This window comes from Garra rufa, chromosome 9 (assembly GCF_049309525.1).
Source record: "Garra rufa chromosome 9, GarRuf1.0, whole genome shotgun sequence".
Lineage (NCBI taxonomy): Eukaryota > Metazoa > Chordata > Actinopteri > Cypriniformes > Cyprinidae > Garra > Garra rufa.
The window spans coordinates 6358322-6385756 of NC_133369.1; the positions used below are offsets into that span (position 1 = coordinate 6358322).

The window sequence follows — 27435 nt, forward strand, 5'->3', positions numbered from 1 at the left end:
TGAAATCTGGCCTCCTGCTTCTGACGCAGTCTTTGTGCCACAGCAGGGTTCAACGCTAAGGAATTTTTCTACTGGCACGATCGGGCCAGTGATTCAGATTTTTACTTGCCCTGCCAAAATTTTTTCTGGCCCCACCAAAAAGAAAAAAAAAAGTTAATATTTATTTCTTAGCCACATATTTTAAATGTGTCAAAAGCCAAATATAACTATACATACACTTTTTATTCAGCATAACTTTTCTTTAAATAAAATTGATAATTTAAAGAATTAAAGAAGTATTTAAGATTTCAATAACTAAAAATATATGCCAGCAGGTGGCGGCACGAAACTGAAATTGATCACTGAATCATATTCATTTGATTCGTTTGAATGCATGGTTCATTCAAGAATAAAGCAAGTGACTCTCTTAATGAATGGGAAATTGAATCATTTCACAAGATTCATTTAAAAACAAGTTCACTTATAAAAGAAACACCGCTGTGTTTGAATGGAGACGCGCAGAACCGTTGCACATCTACAATCAAACACAGTGTGACTTGGTCCAGAATAATTTTGACGACGGAAAATCAGCCATAGTGTTATTGTCAGACAATGTAAGTCACCTAATAATAACTTCTTGTTTATTTAACTGCTGTATTAAATCAATATCTCATTTACAAACTCCCATAAAAAATATTAAAAGCCGTCACTCATCTTAGTTTCCGATATCACAGAGCTCTATTATAATCAACGACGCTCTCTGTACCGCAAGATCAATCTCTTATTTACACTCTCTCTACACTTTGTTTATAGAAGAATTCTTGAGATATATCTGTGATACATTACTGTGCTGTGAACCCAGACACGTCGGCATTTGGCTTTCTGGTGTATTTAGGACTTACATAACAGGTACAAAGCAGCGATCGTATTTATCTCTGCCATGGTTGATCGCGCCTTCTAGTTATTCGCGCTAGTGACGGGAAAAACTACAGCGAGTGACGCGATGCGCATATTCGCTTGGCTTTCGATGTGAACGCACCAAGACTGTATTTGCGCACGGCAAATTAAACTTTAGTGACAAGGCAGCACTGGCCCGATCGGGGGAGCATCACAGAGATCCGTGAGACTGATACTGATTAACATTACTGGTGAAAAGATTTACTCGCCATGTGGCGGATGGCACATTAAATGTAACTCGCCAGACAGAGAATTTGCTCGCATTTGGCGAGTGGCGAGTGTTAATTTCGGACCCTGTGTGTGTGTGTGTGTTTGTGTGTATATATCTATATCTATATCTATATATATATATATATATATATCTATATATATCTATATATATATATCTATATATATATATATCTATATATATCTATATACATATATCTATATATATCTATATATCTATATATATCTATATATCTATATATATATATATATATATATATATATATATATATATATATATATATATATATACACATATATATATACACACATATATACATACACACACACACACACACACACAGTAGTGTTGTGTACTTATAGTAGTGTCCTCAATATCTCTTCCCATCTTGTCAATCATAATAAATTAAATAAATAAATAAATAAATAAATAAATATTTAGTGTTCCCCCTTTTGTAACAAAAAATAGGTACATAAATAATTACAAAAAGATGTACAATGTAAAAGCAATTATAACAAATCAAATATTAAAAAAAATCTCATTCCCACTGGTTATTATTTTAAGACAAAAAAGTGTTCAAGTCTAATCTACAACATTGACATCTATCTCTAGTGACAGAGTGGCCAGCAATAAAACGTTTTGAGATCCAATCACTCCAAATATGTAACATAAATACTAAGCACACTTGAAGTACGTCTGATTTCTTTGTAAATGCTAATGTGTCTTGATGCATCACAAACAAACTCAAAAGACTGCCTACTCACGTCAATCATCTATTGCACTTAAATAAGGGTTTTGATCTTTTTAAAGAAAATAATGATTCAAATCAAAACCATTTGTAAACGTGGAATATCTAACATGAATTAATCTTTGTGGTTGAAGCATCATGTTTGCAGCGAGATTGCCATTTGAGAAGCAGTGTGCATGATTTTTATGCTCTTAACATGCAATGAGCAGACATGAACGCAGATCCGCCTTCTCAGTTCAATCAATGCAATTCAACGAGACGCATGTTATTACCAGGTGTAAATGGCGATCTGTCTTTTAGATGACCACTTGTGTCATCTCATCTCTAGAGCAGTTAGAGGGGCACTGGACCCACCGGCCCGGACAACGATCTGTCATTTCAATGAGTCGCTATGTTCTGCGATTCAAGCTGAATTGCAGAAAATTATGGAGGAGCTGAAGAATGTTTGAGGAATATCAATGTCTAGCACTGCCTCACAGACCCTGAGCACAGGTTCAGATTGATATTCCGTATGAATCTGACAGGCGATCTGTATGCATCATTCACGATGACCCACCCCGCTATGTTCACCAAACAAATAGAAGCTTATTTTCATAATCAATAGTGTTGCTCTCCTTAACTAGCTGAATATTCAAGAAGCGCCGTCGAATGATGAGCGCCAACCCGAGGGTGCTGGCGGATGACAAGGTCAAAACAGGCCATTGGAACATGTTTGACGTCAACATGAAATACAGCATAACATACTTTACATCTGTAATCTGTATTCTTAGACTTCAGCTGGAAAAATAGCTATAAAATTATAATTTTCTTTTTGTTTTTATATATAAAAAGCAAGAGTATGGGAATATAGTTTAATAATAATAATAATAATAACTTTTGCAGCATTTTGGTTTGCAAAAAAAAGGAATTGGAAATAAAATTTCCATTTAATTACATTTAAAAATTGTTAATATGCCTTCATTTTTAAAGAATTTCTGCTAAAGAAATATTTCATTTTTTTTTTTTAAAAACTGAATAAACGATTTTTATGGATTCAGTTAATTAGACATGCGTTTTGTCATTAAAATGTAATTAATTTGAAACTGAAATGCAAAATTCAAAAAGATGAAAATACAGAATTTTAAATAAAATTGTATTTTAAATAATGCATAAATAAATAATTAGAAAAACTATTTATGAAAAGTACATATTCATTTAATTACATTAATTTATAAGTTCAAATTAAACAAATAATTATAATAAATAAATTGTTTTCTAATTTCAGTTTTAAAAGAAGTTTATTTTTAATTTTGTTGTGTTTTTGTAAAAAATTTTACTTTGTGTCTATATAGCTATATATCAAGTTAAACTAAATTAAAATGAGAAATGTTGACTTGGCAACTAGTTTTTCATATTTTATTGCTTTTCTTAAGAAATAAAATAAATGTTAATTTTTTTATTTCAGTTTTAATTTATATATTTTTTTCCAAGTTAAATTCAATTAAACTTACTAAAGTTGCCTTGGTATCTAGCTGAAATATTTTTTTAAATCTCCATTTACCATTTATTTTATGTTAACTAACAACTTTGTTATTGTTCACATTTTAGAATTTATATATATATATATATATATATATATATATATATATATATATATATATATATATATATATATATATATATATATATATATACACACACACATATAGTGCTTTTGTACATTTTAGCAGTTTTTGCTTTATGTCTATATAGATTGCTTCAATTTGAATTCAGTTTTAGTTTGTTATTTTAGTACATCAAGTTACTATTCATGTAATACTTTCTTGTAAGTAACAATTTGTATTTTGCTTAAATTTTTGTTTCAGTTTTGGTGGACTACAATAAGATTAAAATATATATTTATACTTTTTTAGTTTAAGAAACAGCTTATTTTAACTAATTTTGTTGTTTGTTGTTGTACGTATGTAAATTTTAGTACTTTTTATTATGTAATTTATGTCTATATACCTTTTTACATCGTTTTAAAAAAAACTTTATATCAGTTTTAGTACAACAATTTAAACTAAATTAAAATGAGATGTTGACTTGGTGACTAGCTTTAATATTTAATATAAAATTTTAATATAAAAATAAATTTAAAAAGTTTTTTATTAATTGGCAGTTTATTAATTTTTATTACAGTTTTAGTTTGTTATTTTAACGCAAGTTAAACTAAATTGATAAATGTTGCCTTGGTATGCAGCTGAAATAAGTTTTTAAAATTAATTTAACATTTATTTTATTTTAAGTTATTTTTATTTTGTTGTTTTTGTAAATTTTAGCAAAATTTAAAACAAACAATAAATAAATACAAACTAATTTTTTTATTCCTTTTTATTTCCATTTTAGTTATTTTAGTGCAAGCTGAATTCAATTAAATGGATTAATGTCACCTCGGCACCCAGCTGAAATAAGTCTAATATTTTCATTTAACATTTATTTTATTCCAAGTAACAATGTTTTATGGTTTAAATTTTAGTTTTCGTAAACTATAATAAAACTGAAAATGTATTTATGTTATTGTGTTCTTCCCTTGTAGATTACAGACTTTATATCGATGAAAAGAGCAGTTGTTTAGATGAAAGATTATCAAATATTTGAAAGAACAGAAAGCACTCTGTAAAACGCATGCATTAAGCAAACAAGATTGACTTTGATTTGGCGTTGACTTTAATGCATCTGTGAACCCACTTTACCCGCAGCAAAGCCTACAGCGCTCCAGTCCTCCAGCGAAAGACTTTATGTTGGTGTTTTTCTCCTGATCGCTCAGACGTCACTGCTTTTGCTGATACATTCCCCCATTAGGCTTATGTCTAGCAGCAATTTAAAATCAATTACCATCTGCCGAGAAGCCAGCGAGGTTGTAAACTTTGTGCATTTGTTTGTTTGGCGGACAGTGCTGACTACTCCTTCAAAGACGCCCCACCGTGACAAATAAAAGCCCCTCACTGATGGCTCCTTCTGAGCGGGGACGCTTTTCTGTTTGTGCACGTTGAAAAAGCCTCTCATTAGCTACAGATTAATGGAAAGGGAAAAAGGAAGCGACAGAAGGAAAAGGAAGTGGAATGAGGCGGTTTAAGTTGGTAATAATTGAACTGGCATCTTACGCTTCCGGAGTGAAGTCTTTCTCCTTGCAGATCTCCATTAGTTTGGGGGTCAACCTGTAGGCCTTCAGGCAGAGAGAGCCTTGTGCGGTCTTTATGGGATCTGTGAAGCAAAAAAGAGTGCAAATGTAAGCTAGATTCACATGTGTGCATATACTGCATAAAAAATTGACAATAGTAGGGGCGTTGAGGATTTTCTCAATGCAGAGAAAACAGACCGAATTGCAAAATTCAACGAAAAACGTTAAAATGTCACTTCACCAAACAGGACAACCAGTCAAAATAAAAGTTCAGTTTAACTTGTATAATATGACTTGAATTAATTTGAAGAGGAATAATAATGCACAATTTGTGTGACTTAATTTTAAAACTGCAGCACAAAAAATAAAAAGAATTGGAAATAAAAGTTGCCCTTTAATTTCTTTTTAAAGATTAATTTTATTAATGTTTTATGCCTTCAGTTGAAAAAGGGAAAAAAGAAAGAAATTGTTCTTTTTATAAATTTAGTTAATTGGACACGCTTTTTGATTATCCAAATTTAAAATGTAATTTTATAAATATTAAATTGCAATCTAGAAAAATTTAATAAACAGAATTTGGGGAAATTGCATAAGTTTTAATATTTCAATTGATAAAACATGTTTTTGTTATTACTAAACCATTAAAACAGAACAAAAAAAATGGGGAAAATGTATTTTGGAAAAACAATAAAGGAATCTGTGAGCATACAACGTATTTCAGGTAATGGTGCAATATTTAATTGGACATGCTTTTTGATCACCCATATTTAAAATGTAACTTTCTAAAGCTAAAATGTAATTTTAAGAATAAATTCCAATCCAGAAAAAAAAACAAACAAAAAAAAAACAAACACTGAATTTGTAAAAAAGAAGATACAATGAGGAAAATCAAACATTTTACAGGCTCAAAAAAATGTATTTTTGACAAAATGCTAGTAAATTGCATAAGTTTTAATATTTTAGTATTTTATTACTAAACCATTAAAGTGGGAAAAAAAATATTTTGGAAAAAATAAAGGAATTAATAATAAAATAAAGGAACTAAAATTGTATTACATTTCAAAAGATTAAATTTAATAGATTAAATCGCAATTTAGAAAAATAAAAACAAACACAGAATGTGGAAAAAAGATACAATTTGAGAAACACTTTAAAAATAGGCTCATAAAATGTTTTTTAAACTAAATGTATTTTTAAAAATATGTTGGTAAATTGCATACGTTTTAATATTTCAATTGATAAAACAGGTTTCTTTTATTACTAAACCATTACAACAGCAAAAAAATAAAATAAAAAACTGGGGGGGGGGGGTATTTTGGAAGAAAATAATGGAATTAAAGAATTTGTGGGATTTGTGGGTACATCTCATACCTCAGATACTCTGCTAAAAAAAAAACAACAACATCTGTTTGGTTTTGATTATCACATCTATTGTGTTGAAATCATGCCTTTTAAACCATATTAATTGAAATAGACAGTTTTCTGAGCACACATATCCAAAGTACCAAAACTAAAGTTCTCTTTCATGTCTTATTGCGCTTAAACTGTCAAATACACACAAGTTTGTGTTAAAAACATTAACAAACATGTCACTTGTTTATATTAGATGTGTGTGGCAGCAGCGTAATATAAAATAAATAAACCAATAAATCCACTGCTCTCTCGTTCTCCTCTGAATATAATTTTGCATGGTTCAAAAGGACAAAAGGAATAATTTCTCTAGCAAAAAAGACTGATAAGCACACCAATGTCCAATATTAAGGCCGAACAAGGTACCTACAATTATATGTCATTATACTGTAATCCTTTGATGATATTCAATAAACCATTCAAAAGTTTGAAATCACATTTTTATTAGGCTTTTTCTTTGACTTTTGCTCACAGAGGAAGCATTGAATTGATCAAAAACAATACTTATGCTGAAAATGATGATAATTACTCATTGAAATAATGGCTTTTTGTTCAATCTTTACCTGCACACAGCATCACTCCAGTCTACTCGGAAACCGCAGCGACACCTCATCCTTAAAAAATGACTCCTAATTTGGTACTACAGAAACATTTCTTATTACCTCGGCTCTGTGCGAAATGGTTCTGCGATTTAATGAAGTGTGGAAATGGCAATACAATGTCTTTTTTTCCAGTTGTTGAAATATTGAGCACACTCTTCCCTCAAGTACAAGAAGAAACCGCTTTTCCTAGAAACTCGGCAGGCTTTTGTTGTCTGCGTATGCGAGCGTGCATCTGCTGTCTCGTAAGAAGAAAGATGTTGGATTTAACCAGGACAGAGAGAGAAGTGGACAACCTAGATGCACAACAATGTAGATCAGAATTTGTAGTTTGAGAAAGACATGCATTTCAGGTCCTCGGCTGGCAGTTTGACTGAACAGAACACGCTCAACATCAGCTTGATCTGAAGACGTGAAGATTTAGAGACGCTGTTGGCCTTTTAGGAGTTTCAAGCTAACAAGAATAGATGCAAAGACAGATACAAAGATAGAATAAATAGGACACAGGAGATAGGAATTTAAAAGGGGTTTTATGGATAGATGGAAGAATCTGAGGTCTTGAAAACAGGTTTGATTGTAAGGTTTGTCAGAAACGTCCTACAAGCCAATTAGAGCTACTGGAAGTGCTGCAGAAAGCACGAGATAAAACATCATCTGAAACAGGGATGCAATTTTCTGTGAAAAAAGGACTGAGAAAGGCAGGATGCACGCACAATGATCTATGCTTAATCATATTTCATGTAAACACTGGCCTACGGTGCTATTTTGCTAGAAAGATGTGAGAAATCACACAGATTGTGTGAAACACAATGTATACTCTTCTAGAAGCAAAAGCAACATTTTATTTAATGCAATTATAGAACATGGATGTGCTTGTTTGAGCCAAAACAGTTCAAAAGGCCATTTAAATAAATATAAATTACGACTTTTCACTTTATTTTTTGGGGAAAGCAAAGAAATGTATAATTTATATTAACGATTTAAATAAAGTTAATATGCTTCATTTGAAGTCGAAATAGTTTATTATTTATATTATTTATTGTATATTAGTATATAATAGTATATTATTTATATTATTTATTAAGGTAATAAATGCAGTTTATATTATTAACCATTTAAATGAGTCATATTAAATGAGTTTTTACTTATTTTTTACTTATTTCTATTAATTATTTAGGTAATAAAATTTATATTATTAATAATTTAAATAAGTCATATCAAATGAAGTTTCATTTGAAGATGCTAAATTGTTTTTTATATTAAATAAATACTCAAACATAATTTTTAGACAATAAATAAATATAATTTATATTATTAACAATTTAAATAAGTCATATCAAATGACGTTTCATTTGAAGATACTAAATAGTTTATATTAAATAAATACTTAAGGCTTATTTATTTTTGTTATTAATGCAATAAACATTACAATTTATGTTATTAATTTAAATAAGTCGTATCAAGCGAAGTTTGATTTATTAAATAAATAATTTTTATTAATGCAATAAATAAATATTACAATTGATATTAACTTAAGTCACATCAAATTAAGTTTGATCTGAAGATGCGAAATATTTTTTATTAAATACTTAATACTAAAAATACTTAAACATATTAAACAAGTCACATCAAACGACATTTCATTTAAAGATGCTAAAGAGTTTATATTAAATAAATACCTAAGGCTTATTTATATTTATTATTAAGGCAATAAATAAATATAACTTATACTATTAATAATTTAAATAAGTCAAATCAAATGAAGTTAAATTTGAAGGTAAATAGTTTTTAATATTAAATATTTACTTTACTTTTTATTAAGGTACAAAATAAATATAATTTAATATTAATTTAAATAAGTCATATCAAATGAAGTTTTATTTGAAGATGCTAAAGAGTTTATATTAAATAAATACTTAAGGCTGATTTATATTTGTTATTAAGGCAATAAATATGTTTTATGTTATTAATAATTTAAATAAATCATATCAAATGAAGTTTCATTGAATAGTTTTTTATATTAAGTAATTACTTAAAACATTTATATTATTTATTATGGTAATAAATACATACTATAAGTCATATTAAATTGTTTCATTTAATTCAAATCATTAACAATTTAAATAAGTCATATCAAATTAGGTTTTATTTGAAGATGCTAAATTATGGCCATTTGTTTTTTTTTATTGTAATCAATCGTTATTATAATTTATATATATAATTTATATATATATATATATATATATATAATATAATATATATATATATATATATATATATATATATATTAGGTCCTCATGAACAATTTATATTAATTTACTTATGTTAATATATTTATTTTATTTATATTTATATATTACATACACTTTTCAGCCCACTGTTAAGAACTGTCAGTTTTCATTACATTTAATAAATGTATTTAAAATGCAAATATTAGTTTGCGATATTAGTCAAATCTGTCAAAACTAGTCTATTTATAATTTTTAAAAAATAATATAAAAAAAGATATTGTGAATATTCACCACATCATGCAGCCTTGACAGTTACTGTGATGCATTTGAAACCATCAAAACAGAAACAGGTTATGTTCAGAGATTACTATTATTAAACATGAGAAGCAGATGATCTTTAAATAATGTCTTTGACAAGAGGAAAAAGCTTAGATAAGCAACACATGCCTTTAATGGCTCATCTGAAATGGGAACAAGGTGTATAACAATAAGAGAAAGGTCACAGAGTTAAGCGCCATAAAACAAGCGCTTCCATCCCGCACCTACAAGACATTTATATTCACCGGGCGGATAACCAATCTCAGGCACGAGGGACAGAGGTCACGCAGAGAAGCCTTTTTCCACCCTTCTTTCATAAAGAAATCATCGACTGCAGGTGCTGTCAGTTTTCATAATCAAGCTGCGCCAACCACAAAAGCTCGCTATTGCTTTTAGTAAGCGAGTTGTATTGAATTAATGTGCTTGTCAGAGAGTTGTCAAAGGCTTTGAAGTGTTCGCATGGGCCTTATCAGAGCTGCCACTCACATCCACCCTGCAGAGGGGTCCTGCGTACTTTTTGAAATGTCCTTTCTTTGCCAAAGGTACGTCCATTTACACTCATGGGTGGTCATTTGAAATAATAATACCGTCATAAAACTGAAGCCAATGCAAACAAAGGACATGATTTTGTATTTTAAGTGGAAAACTGTTTTTGCAGCCCAATCTAATGTTCAGAACTGTTGTGCAAAAAATAGAGCATGACGCTTACAATGCCAAGGTCATGGGCTTGAATCACAGGGAATGCATGAGCTAATGAATGCGATTCAACTTGAATTATATAAATGTTAGAATCAAAGCATGTGTTTGTTTATTTATAACACATGCTTTGATTCTTTCTCTCTCTCTCTCTCTCTCTCTCTATATATATTGCAAAAGTATTCATACCCCTTATTTTTTTTTCACATTGTTTTGTTGCAGCATTATGTTAAACTTCTTTAAATTACCTTTTTCCACATCAATCTACATCTCAAACACCATAATGACAAAGCACAAAACTGATTTGTTTATTAGAAATAAAATTCTGAAAAGATCCCTTTGCGTAAGTATTCATACCCTTTTCTGGGACACTTGAAATTTAGCTCCGGAGCATTCATATTGCTTCTAGATGTTACTACTCTTCGAGTGGAGTTAAACTGTGGCAAACTCATTTGAATGAGTATGATTTAGAAAGACACACACCTCTCAGAAAAGGTCTAACAGCTGAAAATGCATATCCGTCCTGAGGTCAAGTTAACTGCCTGTAGAGCTCAGTGACAGACTTGCGTTAAGGCAATGATCTAGGGAAGAGTTCAGAAAAAAAAAAATTGCTGCATTGAAGGTTCACAGAAGCATTATCCATAAAGGAAGACGATTGGAACAAATAGAATGCTAGAAAATGCCCCCATCCAAGCTGACAGAGCTTGAAAGGTGAAAAGGTGAGGCAAAGAATGGCAGATAATTGCCAAATGCAGATGTGCAAAGCTTGTCACATCATACCCAAAAAGACTTGAGGCTGTAAAGGTGCTTCAACTATGTACTGAGTTAAAGGTATGAATACTTATGCAATGTACTTATTACAGTGTTTTATTGTTAATAAATTTGTCAAATTTGCAAATCTGGTTTTTGCTTTGTCATTATTATGGTGTATGGAGTGTAAATTGATGTGGGGAAAAACTAATTTAAAGCAGTTTAACATAATGCTGCAACAAAACGTGAAAAAAATGAAGGGGTATGAATACTTTTGCAAGGCACTGTATATATATAAAGAGTGCATTAAAGCCACATAAGATTTCAAAATGCATATCCAATCAAAACCGCTTTCTTAAGGGTCACATCTGCTAAATCAACATTGAAACTGTCTAAATCTGCAAGAGGTAGAGGGTCGTTGGTTTAAATCACAGGCAATTCATAACCTGATTAATGCAATAAATGTCGCTTCATGTAAATATTAGGCTAAGCTCAATTCAATTCAAGTTCATTTCTAAAGCGCTTTTCATGATACAAAACATCGCAAAGCAGCTTTACAGAAAAGTCAAGTTTCATTTTGAAGATCAGGGTAAATTTAACTTTTGTTTTCTGGGAAACATGCAAGTACCGTCTGTAGCTATTGAAGGGCAGTACAAAATGAAAAAAAATATGATATTAAGGCAAAATAAGAAAATTGTACTGAATTTTTTCTCTGTTCAAAAGTTTTCACCCCCAGCTCTTAATGCATGGTGTTTCCTTCTGGAGCATCAGTGAGTGTTTGAACCTTCTGTAAGAGTTGCACATGAATCCATCAGTTGTTCTCAGTGTGAAAAGATGGATCTCAAAATCATTCAGTCATTGTTGGAAAGGGTTCAAATACACAAAAAAGCTGGAAAACCAAAGAATTTGTGAGATCTGAAGGATTTTTCTGAAGAACAGCAGGCAGTTTAACTGTTCAGGAGAAACAAGGGAAGCATGAACAACCAATCACTAAACCAAAAGGATAAAATGTGTGCTAAATGCATAAATGTATAAAAAAATCCCACTACAATGCATTAAACTGCCTTAAAGTCATGTCTTGTAATGTATTAAAATGCATTCATTTAGAACGGAGTTTACTTCAGAATTTAATCGCATTAGCAATTATAAAAAAAGAAAAAAGAAAATCAAACTGTGTAGAAGGTAATAGGTTTAAACTGATTAAGCAATGAAGGTTACTTTATATAAATATTAGGAGTGACTGCCAAATGCTTAAATGGTATAAAAAGGCAAATATTAGACTAAAGTGCATTGAACTGCTTTTAAGACGTGAGATTTCATAGCGCATTGATCATCGTACAGTTACAAGATATTTAGCAGTGTTTTGTAATATATATATATATATATTAGGGGTGGGCATAGATTAATTTTTTTAATCTAGATTAATCTAGATTAAAATGGCTAATTTGAATTCTGCTGAAGGCATTCAGAATATGTGTGCTACCCAAATAATGACTAAACATGTTACACCGTACTTTTATTTTGACAGGTTGCCGTGAAGTTTCTGTGTATACAGTATGACATGATGCAAGTTTTCTCAAATGAAACGGTATAAGTGACACTCACAGCAGTTTTGGAGATTGAGTTTATCTGTTCATGTGAGATGCAAATGCCAAAAATTACCGGGAGCGTCACGTGTGTTTCAGTATGCGTGTAGTAAAAGCGCGTCTCCACCATTCATAGTATGAATTTCATACATACAGCTAGGCAAACGGAACATACCGGATTCATATTAAAACGGTCTTTTTGCATTTCAGTTTTCACAGACACTAGTCCATATCGCGATTTGAATTAAGTGACAGACCATATTTGATTTATGAATCCAAAAAACGACGAATTTTCGTGGCATTTCGCGCTATAGTAGATTCGGTTTTTATGAATGGAGGACGACGTGATCCCGTCTGTGTTTTGGCGGAGGAGACATAAACGCGCGACCATATTCTATAGTCTTTGGTATACATCCGCGTTAAACTATCAAGGTGAAAGTCATCATAGCTTGCGTAGTTTAGACCCAGCTCCCAACCCAATTTTGAGAATAGATTAACGGCGATATTTTTTTTTTTATCGCCCGATAAAAGTCTCACGTTAACGCAGCACGTTAACGCCGATAACGGCCCACCACTAATATATATATATATAAAATGCATTTTCACTCAAAAAACTACATTTTAGAAAAGAAAACTTGAAATGAATTAAAACCAACTATTTAGAGGGTGACTAGGAATGCATGAACCAATTAACACAATACAAGTCGGTTTATACAAAAATAAGGATAAAATGTGTGCTAGATGCATAAATGTAAAAAAAAAACACTACAGTGAATTAAATTGCCTTAAAGTCACGTCTTGTAATGTATTAAAATGCATTCATTTAGAACAGAGTTTACTTCAGAATTTAATCGCATGAGCAATTAGAAAAGAAAATCAAACTGTGTAGAAGGTTATTGGTTCAAACTGATTAATGCAATGAAAGTCACTTTATATAAATATTAGGATGAGTGACTGCCAAATGCATAAATGGTATAAAAAAGGCAACTATTACACTAAAGTACACTGAATTGCTCTTAAGTCATGTGAGCTTTCACAGCGCATTGATCATCGTACAGTTACAAGAAATTTAGCAGTGTTTTGTAATATATATATATATATATATATATATATATATATATATATATATATATATATATATAAAATGCATTTTCACTCCAAAAACTAAATTTAGGGGGCTGAGAGGGAATGCATGTACCAATTAATGCAATACAAGTCAACTTATATAAAAATAAGGATAAAACGTGTGCTAAATGCATAAATGTAAGTAAAAAAAAGTAAATCCTCTACAGTACATTAAACTGTCTTAAAGTAATGTCTTTTATTGTATTACAATGCATTCACTCAGAACGCAGTTTGTTTTAGAATTTAACTGCATTAGCAATTAAAAAAAATCAAAATGTGTAGAAGGTAATTGGTTTAAACCGATTAATGCAATGTGTGTCCATTTATATTAATATTAGGATAAAACATCTGCTAATTACATAAATGTATAACAAAGGCAAATATTCTACTGAAGTGCATTAAAATGCCTTTAAGTCAGGTCTTGTAATGTATTAGAATGCATTTTTACTCAACCTAATGAATGCAATGCAAGTCACTTCATATAAATATTAGCATAAAAGCACCTGCTAAATGCATACATGTTAAAAAAAACTAAGTGCATTAATCGTCTTAAAGTCAGGTGAGATTTCACAATGTCTTGTAAAGCATTTCCAATGGAAACAGTTTTCTCAGTAAGTGTCAGAACTGCTTAAATCAAACTGAAACTAATACTGCATAACTTTTTCCCTGTAATATACCAGTTTGCATTACTGATGCAAAAAAGATTTATATATAACAGTCACGTTTTTGAACAGTAAGATTTCAATGTTTTTAAATACGACTCTACTGCTGATTTCAAGGCTGAATTTATAGCATCATTACTCCAGTCATATAATCCTTCAGAAATCATTATAATAGTCTAATTTGTTGCTCCAAAAAAATATATTATTTGTTGAAAACAGCTGAGTAGAATTTATCAGGTTTCTTTGATTAATAGAAAGTTCAGAGAAACAGCATTTATCTGAAACAATCTTTTTGTAACATTATAAATGTCTTCATTCTCATTTTTAAATCAATTTAAAGCATCCTTTCTAAATAAAAGTATTCATTTACATAATTTCTCCCCCCAGTATTACATATACTGACTCCAAACGTTTGAATAGTATAGTGTATAATGTTACAAAAGCTTTTTATTTCAGATAAATGCTGATATTTGGATCTTTCTATTCATAAATAATCCTGAAAAAAAAAATCAACTCTTTAAATAATAATAACAAATCTTGAACAGCAAATCAGCATATTAGAATGATTTCTGAAGGATCATGTGACACTGAATACTGCAGGAATGATGCTGAAAATTCAGCTTTGATCATATGAATAAATTACATTTTAAAACATATTCAAATAGAAAACAGTTACTAGTAAAAAATATTTCAGCTTTAGCTGTACTTTGAATCAAATAAATGCAGGATTAGGTAAACAGAAGAGACTTCTTTAAAACTTACTGTTCAAAAACTTTTGACTGGCATTGTATGTATACATATATATCTTAAATGAAGTAAAACCAAACTATACAGAGGGTTATGGGTTCAAATCGTAGCAAATGCGTGAACCGACGAATGCAATGAAAGTCGATTTATTTTAATAAAAGGATAAAATGTCAGCTAAATGTATAAAAAAGGCTTATATTTCACTAAAGTGATTTTACAATGTCTTTCCACTCAAACAGTTCTCAATAGGGGTCAGATGTGCTAAATCCACACTGAAACTGTCTAAACTGAGAGTTCTTTTCTCGGTATGCAGCGAGATGTGAGCAGATTTTTATTTAGCCTTTAATATATCAGCTTGCATTATTGATGGGTTTAAAGGGGGCATGATAAAATATAAAGAACGGCACGGCAGTGTGGCAGTCGGAGCTGTGAACCGTGTGTCGAATACAGGGCAGAAAAATACTCCAGTTCCTGAGTACACCCTTCACCCAACCCTGTCCGGATCGCTCTTTACACTTATGCATTTGACAGACGCATTCATCCGAAGCCACTTGCATTGCATTCAAGGCATTCATTTTGCAAGTTTGTGTATTGAGCACTTGACCTAGCATCATGCTTTACCAGCTCAGCAACAAACACAAGACATTTTAATCCTCGAGACAGCAGCTTATTAGGATCATATACTTTGAGTGAATCCAACAAGCAAGCTGCCAATTTAAAATTAAGCTGTAACATTGCCAAAGTAAAGCGGTGCATGTTAAACTACCTTAACCATAGTAAAAACCTCTGAGGGCAACCATAAGCACCCTACTGACACTACCAGTCAGATTTTGATTGTAATGTTTTCTAAAGAAGTCTCTTCTGCTCACCAAGCCTGCATTTATTTGATCCAAAGTACAGCAAAAACAGTAAAATTTAGAAATATTTTTAATATTTAAAAATAACTTTTCTTTTTTAATACATTTTAAAAAGTAATTTATTTCTTTGATCAAAGCTACGTTTCCAGCATCATTACTCCAGTATTTAGTGTCACATGACCCTTCAGAAATAATTTTAATATGCTGATTTGCTGTTTAAAAAATATTTTCTATTTGGTAGCATATTTTCCGGTCCTTGGACACATTTGTCATTTTTATAAAATATTTTATAAAAGTTTTGTTTGCTTTTTGTTTGTTTGTTTTTTTAACAATTACAAATGCCATGGTCAAAGACACTACAAAATGTAAGTACATTTTACATGAAAATAATATTTGTCTTTCTAATTAAAAATCTCACATTTAATTCAACATGTTACTTGTCTAGAATATAGAGAATTATTAGAAATAATTCATTTGTTTAGGACTTTTCCCAAGCTAAAAAAAAAAAGATTTAAAGAAAAATAATCAAATAATTAAAATCTATGAAAAGTAATAAAAAAAAGAATATATTTAATAATAATAGTAATAATAATAATAATATAAATTATGGCATTTTTTAACTATTTATCAATTAAAATGTATTTTGATTTAAAATATTCCATTGTTACTATTTTTTTTTACAAAATATCTTAAAATGAAAAAAAAAAAAAAAGATTTTTTTGTTTGTTTTTATAATTATAATTAATTTGCCATTTAATTAGCTAAAACTCAAGGTAAATTTAATAAAAATGACAAATGATTCCAAGGACCAGAAAATACGCTACAAAACATCTTTAAAAAATTAAAAAAAAAAAAAACAATTATTGAATCATTTTACATGAATTCTATGTCTTTCTAATTAACAATCTTACATTTAATTGTAGCTTTCTACAATAGCGAATTATTAGAAAATAATTTGTTTAGCACTTTTTCAAAGCTAATTTTTTCTTAAATAAAATTATTAAAATATATTAAAAGTAATCAAAATTATTACTATTTGTTTTTTATAATTATTGCAGTACATTTTACATGAATACTATTTGTCTTTCTAATTAAAAATCTCACATTTGAGAATTATTAGAAAATAATTTGTTTAGCACTTTTCCCCAAAGCAAAAAAAAAACATTTAAAGAAAAATAAAATATATTAAAAGTAAAAAAAAAAAAAATTAATAATAGTAATAATAATAATATTATTATTATAAAGTATGGCATTAATTATTCATCGTTTTAAAATGTATTATAATTCAATTAAAATATAATTTTTTGTTTTCTTTTTTACAATTACAAATGTCATTTTATTTGCTAAAACGCAAGGTAAAATAAAAATGACAAATGTGTCCAAAGACCAGTAAAAATGCTACAAATTATCTTTAAAAAAATTGAAGTATATTTTACATGAAATTACTTTCTAATTAAAAATCTACTTACTTGATTTTTTGTAATTACTGCTTCAAATTAAATTAAATTTGTAAAACTGTAGCTAGCCAAAAACACCTGAACTAAAACCAAACTATGCAGAGAACTTAACTGGTATTTGGAAAAAAAAAAAAAAAAAAAAACTCACAAAAATAACCTTAAGGAGCATTTCTGTTTGCATATTTTAAGATCCTAACAATGGTCAAGTCCTGAACTCACGGCTGATTCCAACCTGTGAATGCACTGTGGGAACCTTAGGTTATTAACTAATGAGACTCACCATAAATAAGCACCACAGACTCTTCGATTGCATGCTGGTAGCTGAACTGCGAGTCCAGCAGGGCTCGGCTGACAAAAGAGCCGTAGTACGTGGACTGATACCAGCCGACGTGGAGATGGTCGATGTTCACGTGCCGGAGACTCCTCATCATCTCCATCTGGTATTGAACTGGAAAAGATGAAGAGAGAAAGCACAAGAGAGAGAAAATGAGTTTATATCTGCTTTATGAGAAATGATTGCGCTGGGTAAAGAAAGTTTGACATTTCCAGGGCCGTTCATTAGTCAAAGCAAAAGGCTTCAAGCTGGTGCATCATGGGAGAGCGTGAAAGAGTGAGATGTTGGAAGAACAATGGCTGGGTAGATTTCCAATATCAAATTTCCCCAGTGCACATTCATCCGACCAAAAGCATAATACTAATGCAGCGACTTCCCAACGGTGTGTGATTGATTAGACATAGTGTTTGGAGATTCATCTAACATGAGCCATTATAACTTGCCTACATCTTGCTATTGTGCAGATATGATTCAAATGTAACTAAAAGAGATTAAGTATGTTCAAATAAGCTGTAAATCAAATAAATAAGTAAATAAATCATTTTAAAAACCTACCACTGATTACTGTTAAACGGCTTTTTCAAACTGCAGAAAATGTTTATTGTGACCATAAAGGAAAGATGTAATAAAGAAAGAAAAGGGAGTACGAAAAAAGATAATAATAATAATAATAATAATAATAATAATAATAGACACTATTTATAGAAGAATTATTAGGAAACAATTATTAATTTGTTTAGGACTCATTCCAAGCGTAAAAAAACAAGACAAAAGAAAAATTATTAAATACAAATAAGTTAATAAATAAATGTATTAATTAATAATACTAAGAATAAGAAGAATTATTATATTATGTCATTATTTATTAATTCAAATTAATTAAATAAATTTAATAATAAAAATGTTGATAATAATCATATTATTATTATTCATTTATTTAATTAATTTTAATTGATAATTAGTGACATAATAGTAATAATAATAATAATATTATTATTTTTATTATTATTATAATGATGTCACTAATTATCAATTTAAATTAATTAAATAATGAATAATAATAATAATAATAATAATAATAATAATAACAACAATAACAACAACAACGAAATAAAGCAAAAATAATATTAGCACTTTTCCCAAGCTTAAAAAACATCTAAAGAAAAAATTATTATTATTATTATTATTATTATTACCATTTTCTTTAGTTATTTATCAATTAAAGTTATTTACATAGATTATTATTAATAATACTAAATAATAATAAACACCATTTAAAGTAGAAGAATTATTATTAGAAAATAATTGATTTGTTTAGCACTTTCCCCAAACTAAAGGTCACTTTACAATAAGCTTAAAAAACATTAAGAAAAAGATACACTGCAAAAAAAAAAAAAAAAATCTAAAAAAATATAATAGGCAAGTTAATATTTAAAATTATTTAGTTTTAAATTCAAATATTTAAATACACCTTTTTAAAGCTTAAAAAAATTACATTTAAAAATTAAATCATAAAACAAAAATATTATCTAAAAAACAATTTTTAAAACAGTAATAGTTAAGTATTTTATTTTTAAATATTTGTTAAAATATTTAAATTTGATTAACATCAAAATACTACCATAAAATACTATGTAAATAAAAAATAAATTAAAATTTTAAAAAGTAAAATTGTGTTTATTGTCACACGCTTATAATCCAAGGTATTCCAGAGAGTTTAAAAGCAGAAACACGAAACTTGCATCTCAGTTAAAGCGCTTACATTAATTCTTCCTTCCAAACAAGTGTGTTACTTGAGCTGTAAAGTTGTCAAAACAAGCTTTCAGCAGTCGGATGACATTTCCAGGCAGACGAACAGTAGTTATTGCAGATGCTCGCCTTAACAAACAGCGCTAATAAACCCCAGCACACCCCTTACGAACACTACATCCTAATCCGATAAGTCTCAATACAAATTTTCGGTGCACAATCTGTAAAATAAAAAAAATAAAAAAACCTGCAAGCCTCTGCAAGTTTGCTCAAGTGATCTGGCACAGCTAGACAGGAGAAAAGAGAGAAGAAGGGCAGCAGATTATGGGAAGAGATGTCAGCTCTTCCGAATGCCGGGTGAAGAGGGGACAGCGGTGAACTTTAACAAGGATTTACACAGGGACAGCTCACTTTCGCGAACGTCACATCTGCAGGAGAGGAGAGAGGCAGATGAATCGCTCGGAACAAACGAGACAGACTCCACACCTCGACTCAGAAGTAGCTGCTTATAAATAAACCCTACTGGGAGGCGAGCAAATGCGCGCCGCACACTCCAGGAGACAGTGTTAAAGAGAGTGGGTATCTTTCGGATGAAGTTGATTCAAATCCATGCGCTGGAGAAAGTTTAATTGCCTGTGCCAGCTTTTCCAGGCAGTTGGAGAACCGTGGGACGAGGAAACGGTCGGGTCGCCTCCTGTTGAAGAGCAGGATCCTGACATGCTGTCACCGCTCTGTGACTTTATGGGATTCCAGTAGCACTGGATGAAAGGAAATTGCCTTGAAGAACCCAGCATCTGCCTAGAGTTGTTGGAGGATAGGACTGACAGCGCTCTACTCTAATGCTGATCTGCAAATGCAATTCTTGGCCAACATGTTGCAAGTCTTGTTGAACATAATTATGTGTGCTGCTGCTATTCGTGGTGGTAACAAACCTCTCAAGTACTCGAGGGAGCAATAGCGTTAACTTCAATAGCCTGGGTCAGTAACCTTGATGTGTTATTCTGGCAGCTTGATATAAACAAGTTGACTTGTTGAGCGATATTCTGTTTAAATGGTTGCTTAGCTATTACTTGAGCTGAAAGAGAAAACTGGACATAAGAGACTATTCACACTAGAGATTGAGTGCTATTGCTTTACTTTGTTTATTTACTACTTACTACTATATTAACAGCAACAAGAATATATACTACAGTGTTTCCCATACCATTATCTTAGGGGGGCGCCCCGCCCCCTTGAACGTCAAGTTCATTTTATTTTCGATATAGACCTTTTTCTGAACACGGAAGTAAATCCGACTCTTAACTGAAAGAATGCTTTGCATTTCCGGTCTGCATTGTTTCTAGTCAAATTAGGGTATATTCCGAGCTAATAAACTAATGTTAAACCTATTCAAATGTTTTTAAAAAGCACATGGCTCCATAGCGCCATCACTTGGCAATGTCGCAATGACCGTCATTTGTCAGTGCCTCACTTTAATGAGTGTGTAGATGACACGAAGCAGCGGACGTTAGCTACATTAAAAACAGATGGACGCTATTTGAATGGGTTCCTATGGAAACCGGAACAGAAAAGCATTTAATCTGACGTTAGAATTCGTAATGGCGGCGCTCATCGTTACTCAGGAAAAAGGTCTATAGCGCCAGATCACAATAGAAGTCATTTAAGGTTATCTTTCCTATAGAACAGGTCTATACATTGTTCTTTTATTAAACAAACTAAATTGCCTTATGTTATTTATCTTATTTACACAAAGGCATGTCATTTCTGTCTCTACATGGTCACGCGTTTACAATGTCTCCTCCACGAAAACACAGACGGGATCGCGGACTCCATTCATAAAAACCGAATTTACTATAGCGCGAAATGGCACGTAATTCGTCGATTTTGCATTAATAAATCAAAAGTTGGTCTGTCACTTAATTCAAATTGCGATATGGACTAGTGTCTGTGAAAACTGAAAAGCAAAAAGACCGTTTCAATCTGAATCCTGCATGTTCCGTTTGCCTCTGTATGTATGAATGGTGGAGACGCGTTTTTTTTTTTTTTACTGCACGCTAGTGATGTCCGGTTCGCTAACGAATCGTTCTATTTAACCGGATCTTCTTAGTGAACCGGTTGAACCAGTTCACCAAATCGAACTGAATCGTTTGAAACGGTTCGCGTCTCTAGTAAGCACTAATCCACAAATTAGGCTACTTAAAGGTTTTTACTTTTTAACGTGCCCGACACTCCCTCTGATTCAAAATAAATCAATTTCCCGAGTTATTCAGTTACTCAAACAGTGTTTGAACGGCTGTGAAAAGAGAGCTGATGATGCGCATGAGCAGAGCAGCTGCCAGAGCGGTTGTCGTTCTCGAGTCATGAATCGGTTGCAGCGGTTGTCGGATCACCAGTACACTGAACGAGAATCACTTTCTTTCGGATCACCAGTACACTGAACGAGAATCACTTTCTTTCGGATCACCAGTACACTGAACGAGAACCGGTTTCTTTTGGACGCGTCCGATTTGAGAATCGATGAGCTGATACTGTGCGCATGCGTGTCATTTTTCAAGCGAATGAAATGAAGCATGTTAGTCAAGTTGGTCTATTTTGTTAAACGTTTTGTTAAAAGTTTACTTAAGGATTCTTTTAGGTTATTGGCTAAAAGGGTTTTTATGATCTTGGTCAGGGAAGTGCCGTGGTACCATAATAAATGAGATGTTTGATTAAAAGAAAACATGTGATTTATGAATTAGCTTCACTGTAATAAAAGATAATGATGACATGCAAAAATTGTGTTTGTATAAAATAAACTATGTTTTAATGAAACAATGCACAACTATAATTTGAACCATGTTCAAACAAAAATTATTATATTTTTTTATTTAACTTTTAAACGGTGGTATAATGATAAAAATGACGTAATCAAACTACTGCACAAGCAAACCAAGCAGCACGTTTCAGTCACTCTCTGTGTGAGTTCTCCAATCTCATTCTCGACTCAAGAAGCGGTTGCAGCGGTTGTCGGATCACCAGTACACTGAACGAGAACCGATTTCTTTCGCATCACCAGTGCACTGAACGAGAACCAGTTTCTTTCGGACGCGTCCGATTCGAGAATCGATGAGCTGATACTGTGCGCATGCGTGACTCGTGCATTTGCCAAACAAACAAGCTCCTGCTATGACTGACTCCATCTGAACCGAACTAGTTCTTTTTTTACCACCGTCTCTGTGCTAATGCTATGAGCAGTTAACTGAGGACTTGAATGAGGTGATCTAGTGAAACCTATGTTTATAACAAATAAGTCTTTATGGATTGTGCATGTGCAGTAAGCTGATCGTGTTTCTGATTAGAATTAATTTATCTTATAATTTATTAAAATCAAGACTTGTAAAACTTACTCATATGATCACTGCATGTAACTGTATATGGGTGCGGGACGATAGTAATTACGTTAATGACGTCATTACGTCATAGCGTAAAAGAACTGGTGAACCGGTTTTTTGAACCGGTTCTTTGAAACGAACTGTCCGAAAGAACCGGTTCGCGGAAAAGAACCGAACTTCCCATCACTACTGCACGCCTACTGAAGCACGCGTGAAGCTCCCGCTAATTTTTGGCCTTTGCATCTCACATGAACAGATAAACTCAATCTCCAAAGCTGCTCTGAGTGTCACTTTTACCGTTTCATTTGAGAAAACTAGCATCATATCATACTGTACCCATAGAAACTTCAGGCAACCTGTCAAAATAAAAGTACGTTTTAACATGAAACAGAACAATATTAGTCTTGTATTACTTTTGCACAGTATAATGTAGGTGTTTATATATTCCTATTTAAATAATTAAAACAATATATATGATAAAAAATAAATATTACATCAAGATCAACCACTTAATTGTAGAAAAAAAATACTAGAATTATTATTTAAACATTTTAAACTGAATATAATTTTTCTGCCATGTATTGATTTTAACAGTAAATGTCTGTTTGTTTGCCAAAAATTAAAAGGGTTTATTTTTCATTTGATTAAAAATAAATAAATGTTTATGCTTTCATTTGATAAGAAAAATGAAGGGGGAAAAAAAAAAAGTGTTCAAAATGTTAAAATAGAGAGTTTTGGACTTTTTCACCGTTAATATTATATTATTATATAAATATTATTATTATGACAAGTAATACTAAAAATAACAACAACACAATGTATTCTACTTATATTTATTAGAATAACTGAAAAATAAAATAATAATAATTATTATTATTATTAATATTATTAATTATTATTGATAATAATGACATGTTTAAATTATTCTATTACTATTATAAATGGAGTAATTCTTTAATAATAAAATTAAAATCGACAAATTATGAATTAGGTAGTTAAATATTATTATTAATAATATCATCAACATTATAATATCTAGCTTTTTATTAGAATTTAAAAAATATATTTTTTATAAATTATGAAATGAATAAAAAGTGATACAGAATTTAAAGTAGAAAATTATTAAAAATTTAATAACATTTTAATAAATTAAAATTAATATACTATTTATAGTAGAATTATTAGAAATACAATAATAATTATTATTATCGCTATTAGTAGCAGTAGCAGTAGTATAAATTGTAATTATTAAATAATATCATTTAATAATGTAATTATTAAATAATATTAATAAACACTGTAGTGTAATTATTGATATACAAAATATTTTTTTTATTTTTTATTCTATTATTACTATTATAAATTGCGTAATAAATTATATTGATAGTTATTAGGATATTTTAAATTATTATTATTATTACTATTATAAATTATGCAATTAATAATACTACTAATATTATTATTATTATTATCATCGTTATCATTAGTAGTTGTAGTAGCATAAATTGCAATTAAATAAATATATTTTTTATTATGTAATTATTAAATATCAATAAACACTGTAGTATAATTATTGATACACAATATATTTTATATGTTTTAATTCTTCTATTATTACTATTATAAATTGCGTAATAAATTATATTGATATTTATTAGGATAATTTTAAATTACTATTATCATTATTATTATTACTATTATAAATTATGCAATTAATATTACTACTACTACCACTAATAATAATAATAATACTATAATACTTATTAAATTAAATAACTATGAAGACAACAATAGTTATTACTACTACAAATATTGTAATTATATAATAATAATAATAATAATAATAATAATAATAAATTATTTTAATAAATACAATGTTGTATTATTATTATTGTCAATAATAATAATAATAATTTTAAATTCCTCCAATGAAAACTATTATTATTATTGACAATAATAAGTTAATCAATAATATTAATAATAATAATAATAATAATAATAATAATAAATTCTACTTGTATTTTTAAGAGAATTATTATTACTATTATATTTTAAATTCTATTATTACCATTATAAATTATGTAAATAATAATAATACTAACAACAACAACAACAACAACAACCATGCTGAGAAAGCAGTGTGCACTTGCATAACACTGACACATTTCAAAACGCAATAAACAAACTTGCTTGCATATGGCTAGAAGCATTTCGTTCAGCTTGAATAGAGTACGTTTTCTGCCTTCCAGCATTATTGCAGTCTCAAGCTGGAAGAAGGGCATTTGGAAACAAAAAACAAGATAATCCAAAAATACACAACTACTCCAGACTGACAAACACTCAACAGGTGTATCTGAGGCCTACTTGACCAGCACATACGACCCAACATCTCTACAGCCACAACATCTCTTCCCCCACAGACACAATATTTCACCAAACAAACAAAATCTCATCAAATATCAGGAGGATTACTCATACAAGCATACGTGTTTACAAAGGACAAACTCAAGTCTAAAACTGGTGCTGGCTTATGAAAAAGACACCAGATGAGACCCCTTAACCAACCAGAAACAGCTGACGTATGCGACTCTATGCGGGAAAGCATGTACAAAACCCAAAGATAATGCAAAACACAGGCTTGCCTTAAAAGCACAGCGGCTCTTATGCAGTAGAGCCAGCTTGATAAAAGCACAATAAAGTGGAAGAACTATTCTTCATTTCCGTTCCATGCTTCAAGCAGCACTCTCGGGACTCGGCGGCAAGTGATATTCCTCAGAGAAGAGCACTTGCACCAATCGTGCGGAACGTGGTTCCGGCAAAACTTTTCCTTTTGCTATTCCACGCCCATCCCATTCCACTCCTCTAAAGGCAGGTGACTGGCAGCCTACATATCCAGCGATCGGTCCCAGGTCTGCGTGCGTGGAATAAATTCAGCGCGAGCGCTTGCTTTGGCAAATACGAGCGTGCCCACCAGGCCTAACAACTAAATTCATCACCGCTAGGTCCTGACAGGCGACGCTGAATATGAATGAGACACAGAGATGTAATTTGTTCCGAAACTCTTGGTTGGCTTCCTCCAAGCGAATGCACAAGGGGGCGACGTTTTAAAGAACTAAATTGAAGCCAAACAAGCGATTCAAATCTTCAAGCCTCAAAATAAACACTCTCACGGCCCCGCTTCTAGTGGAAAGACAGCTCTGCCATAGTAAACAATCCCTACAGTGCAGTAAAAGCTGATAGGTATGAGGCAATACATTCAGCCAGAGATGCAATTTGTATTCCCATGGAAGCCTCACAATGACACTTCATATGAAACCCCCTAAAAATAGCCATGCTAAATGAGGCGAGGGCGAGAGGACGTTCACGCAACTTCTACAATAGTCACCAAAGGAAAGATAAAGTGTGAAACGCCGACTTTGTCGCAACAATGAACACATTGGCTTTTACACCTTTTTAGAGGCGAAATCCGCCATCTAACACGGGATGCGTTTGGTTTAAAAACAAAACGGAAAACACTTCAGAGCGAGGGTGCTTCGTTTGCATAAATATCTTTTGAATGGGGGTATTTCACGGCGATAACTCGCTCCCTTGATCTTCACAGAAAGCCAGAGTCTCATTTGAGCACTGAAAGCTAGGATTGCGACGTGTTGCGTCCCATTGTTGCGGTGGCTAAAGGTTCTCATTGCGGATGTATAATTCAAAGGCTTTTGTGTGCAACCGGCACTTGAGGGTCAAGAAATTTAACTGTTTGGGTTTAATAATTCAATGGTTGTAAAAACAGACTTAAAATAGAAAAATATGGCTTGAATTAGAGTTGGAAAAAATGTATACGATTGGAATTTAAATATAAAAGGCTTTGTTGTTGTTTTTTTACCTGTTTGGGTTCAATAATATTGATCAAAGGTTAAAAGGAATTGCATAAAAAGAAAAAAAACATTCAAATAAATGAATAAAATTTGAATTTGAAAAATAAAAGAAGAATAAATGCTTTTTTTTTTCATCTATTTTTCATTTGGGTTCAATAATATTGATCAAAGGCTGAAAAGAATGACTTACAATGGAAAAGATGAACAGGCTTGGAATTTTGAAAATAAATTACTGTTAAAAAGGCACCACAAATGGAGAATAAATGCAATATTTAAAAAAAATGGATTTTATATGTTTAGGTTCAATCAAATTTACCACTAATGGAGAATAAATGCAAAGGTTTATATGTGTGTGTGTGTGTGTGTGTGTGTGTGTGTGTGTGTGTGTGTGTGTGTGTGACCCTGGACCACAAAACCAGTCATAAGGTTAAATTTTACAGTATAGTTATGTATAGTTTGTCAGGATAGGACAATATTTGGCCGAGATGCATCTATTTGAAAATCTGGAATATAAGGGTGCAAAAAAAATCAAAATACTGAGAAAATCACCTTTAAAGTTGTTCTTAATTTCCTAATGATTTTTGACATAAAAGAAAAATCAAAAATTTTGACCCATACAATG

General features: G+C 30.9%; 1 protein-coding gene across 1 annotated transcript in view; it reads right to left on the reverse strand.

Moving 5' to 3' along the window:
• LOC141342818 (eukaryotic translation initiation factor 3 subunit H-A) overlaps positions 1–27435 on the reverse strand; it is a 97527-nt gene that overhangs the window by 20290 nt on the left and 49802 nt on the right. Inside the window, exons 3-4 of the mRNA XM_073847373.1 lie at positions 17774–17941; positions 5039–5138 (exon numbers count right to left, since the gene is read on the reverse strand). Coding sequence (XP_073703474.1) covers positions 5039–5138; positions 17774–17941 — 268 coding nt within the window. The remainder of the gene's footprint in view (positions 1–5038; positions 5139–17773; positions 17942–27435) is intronic.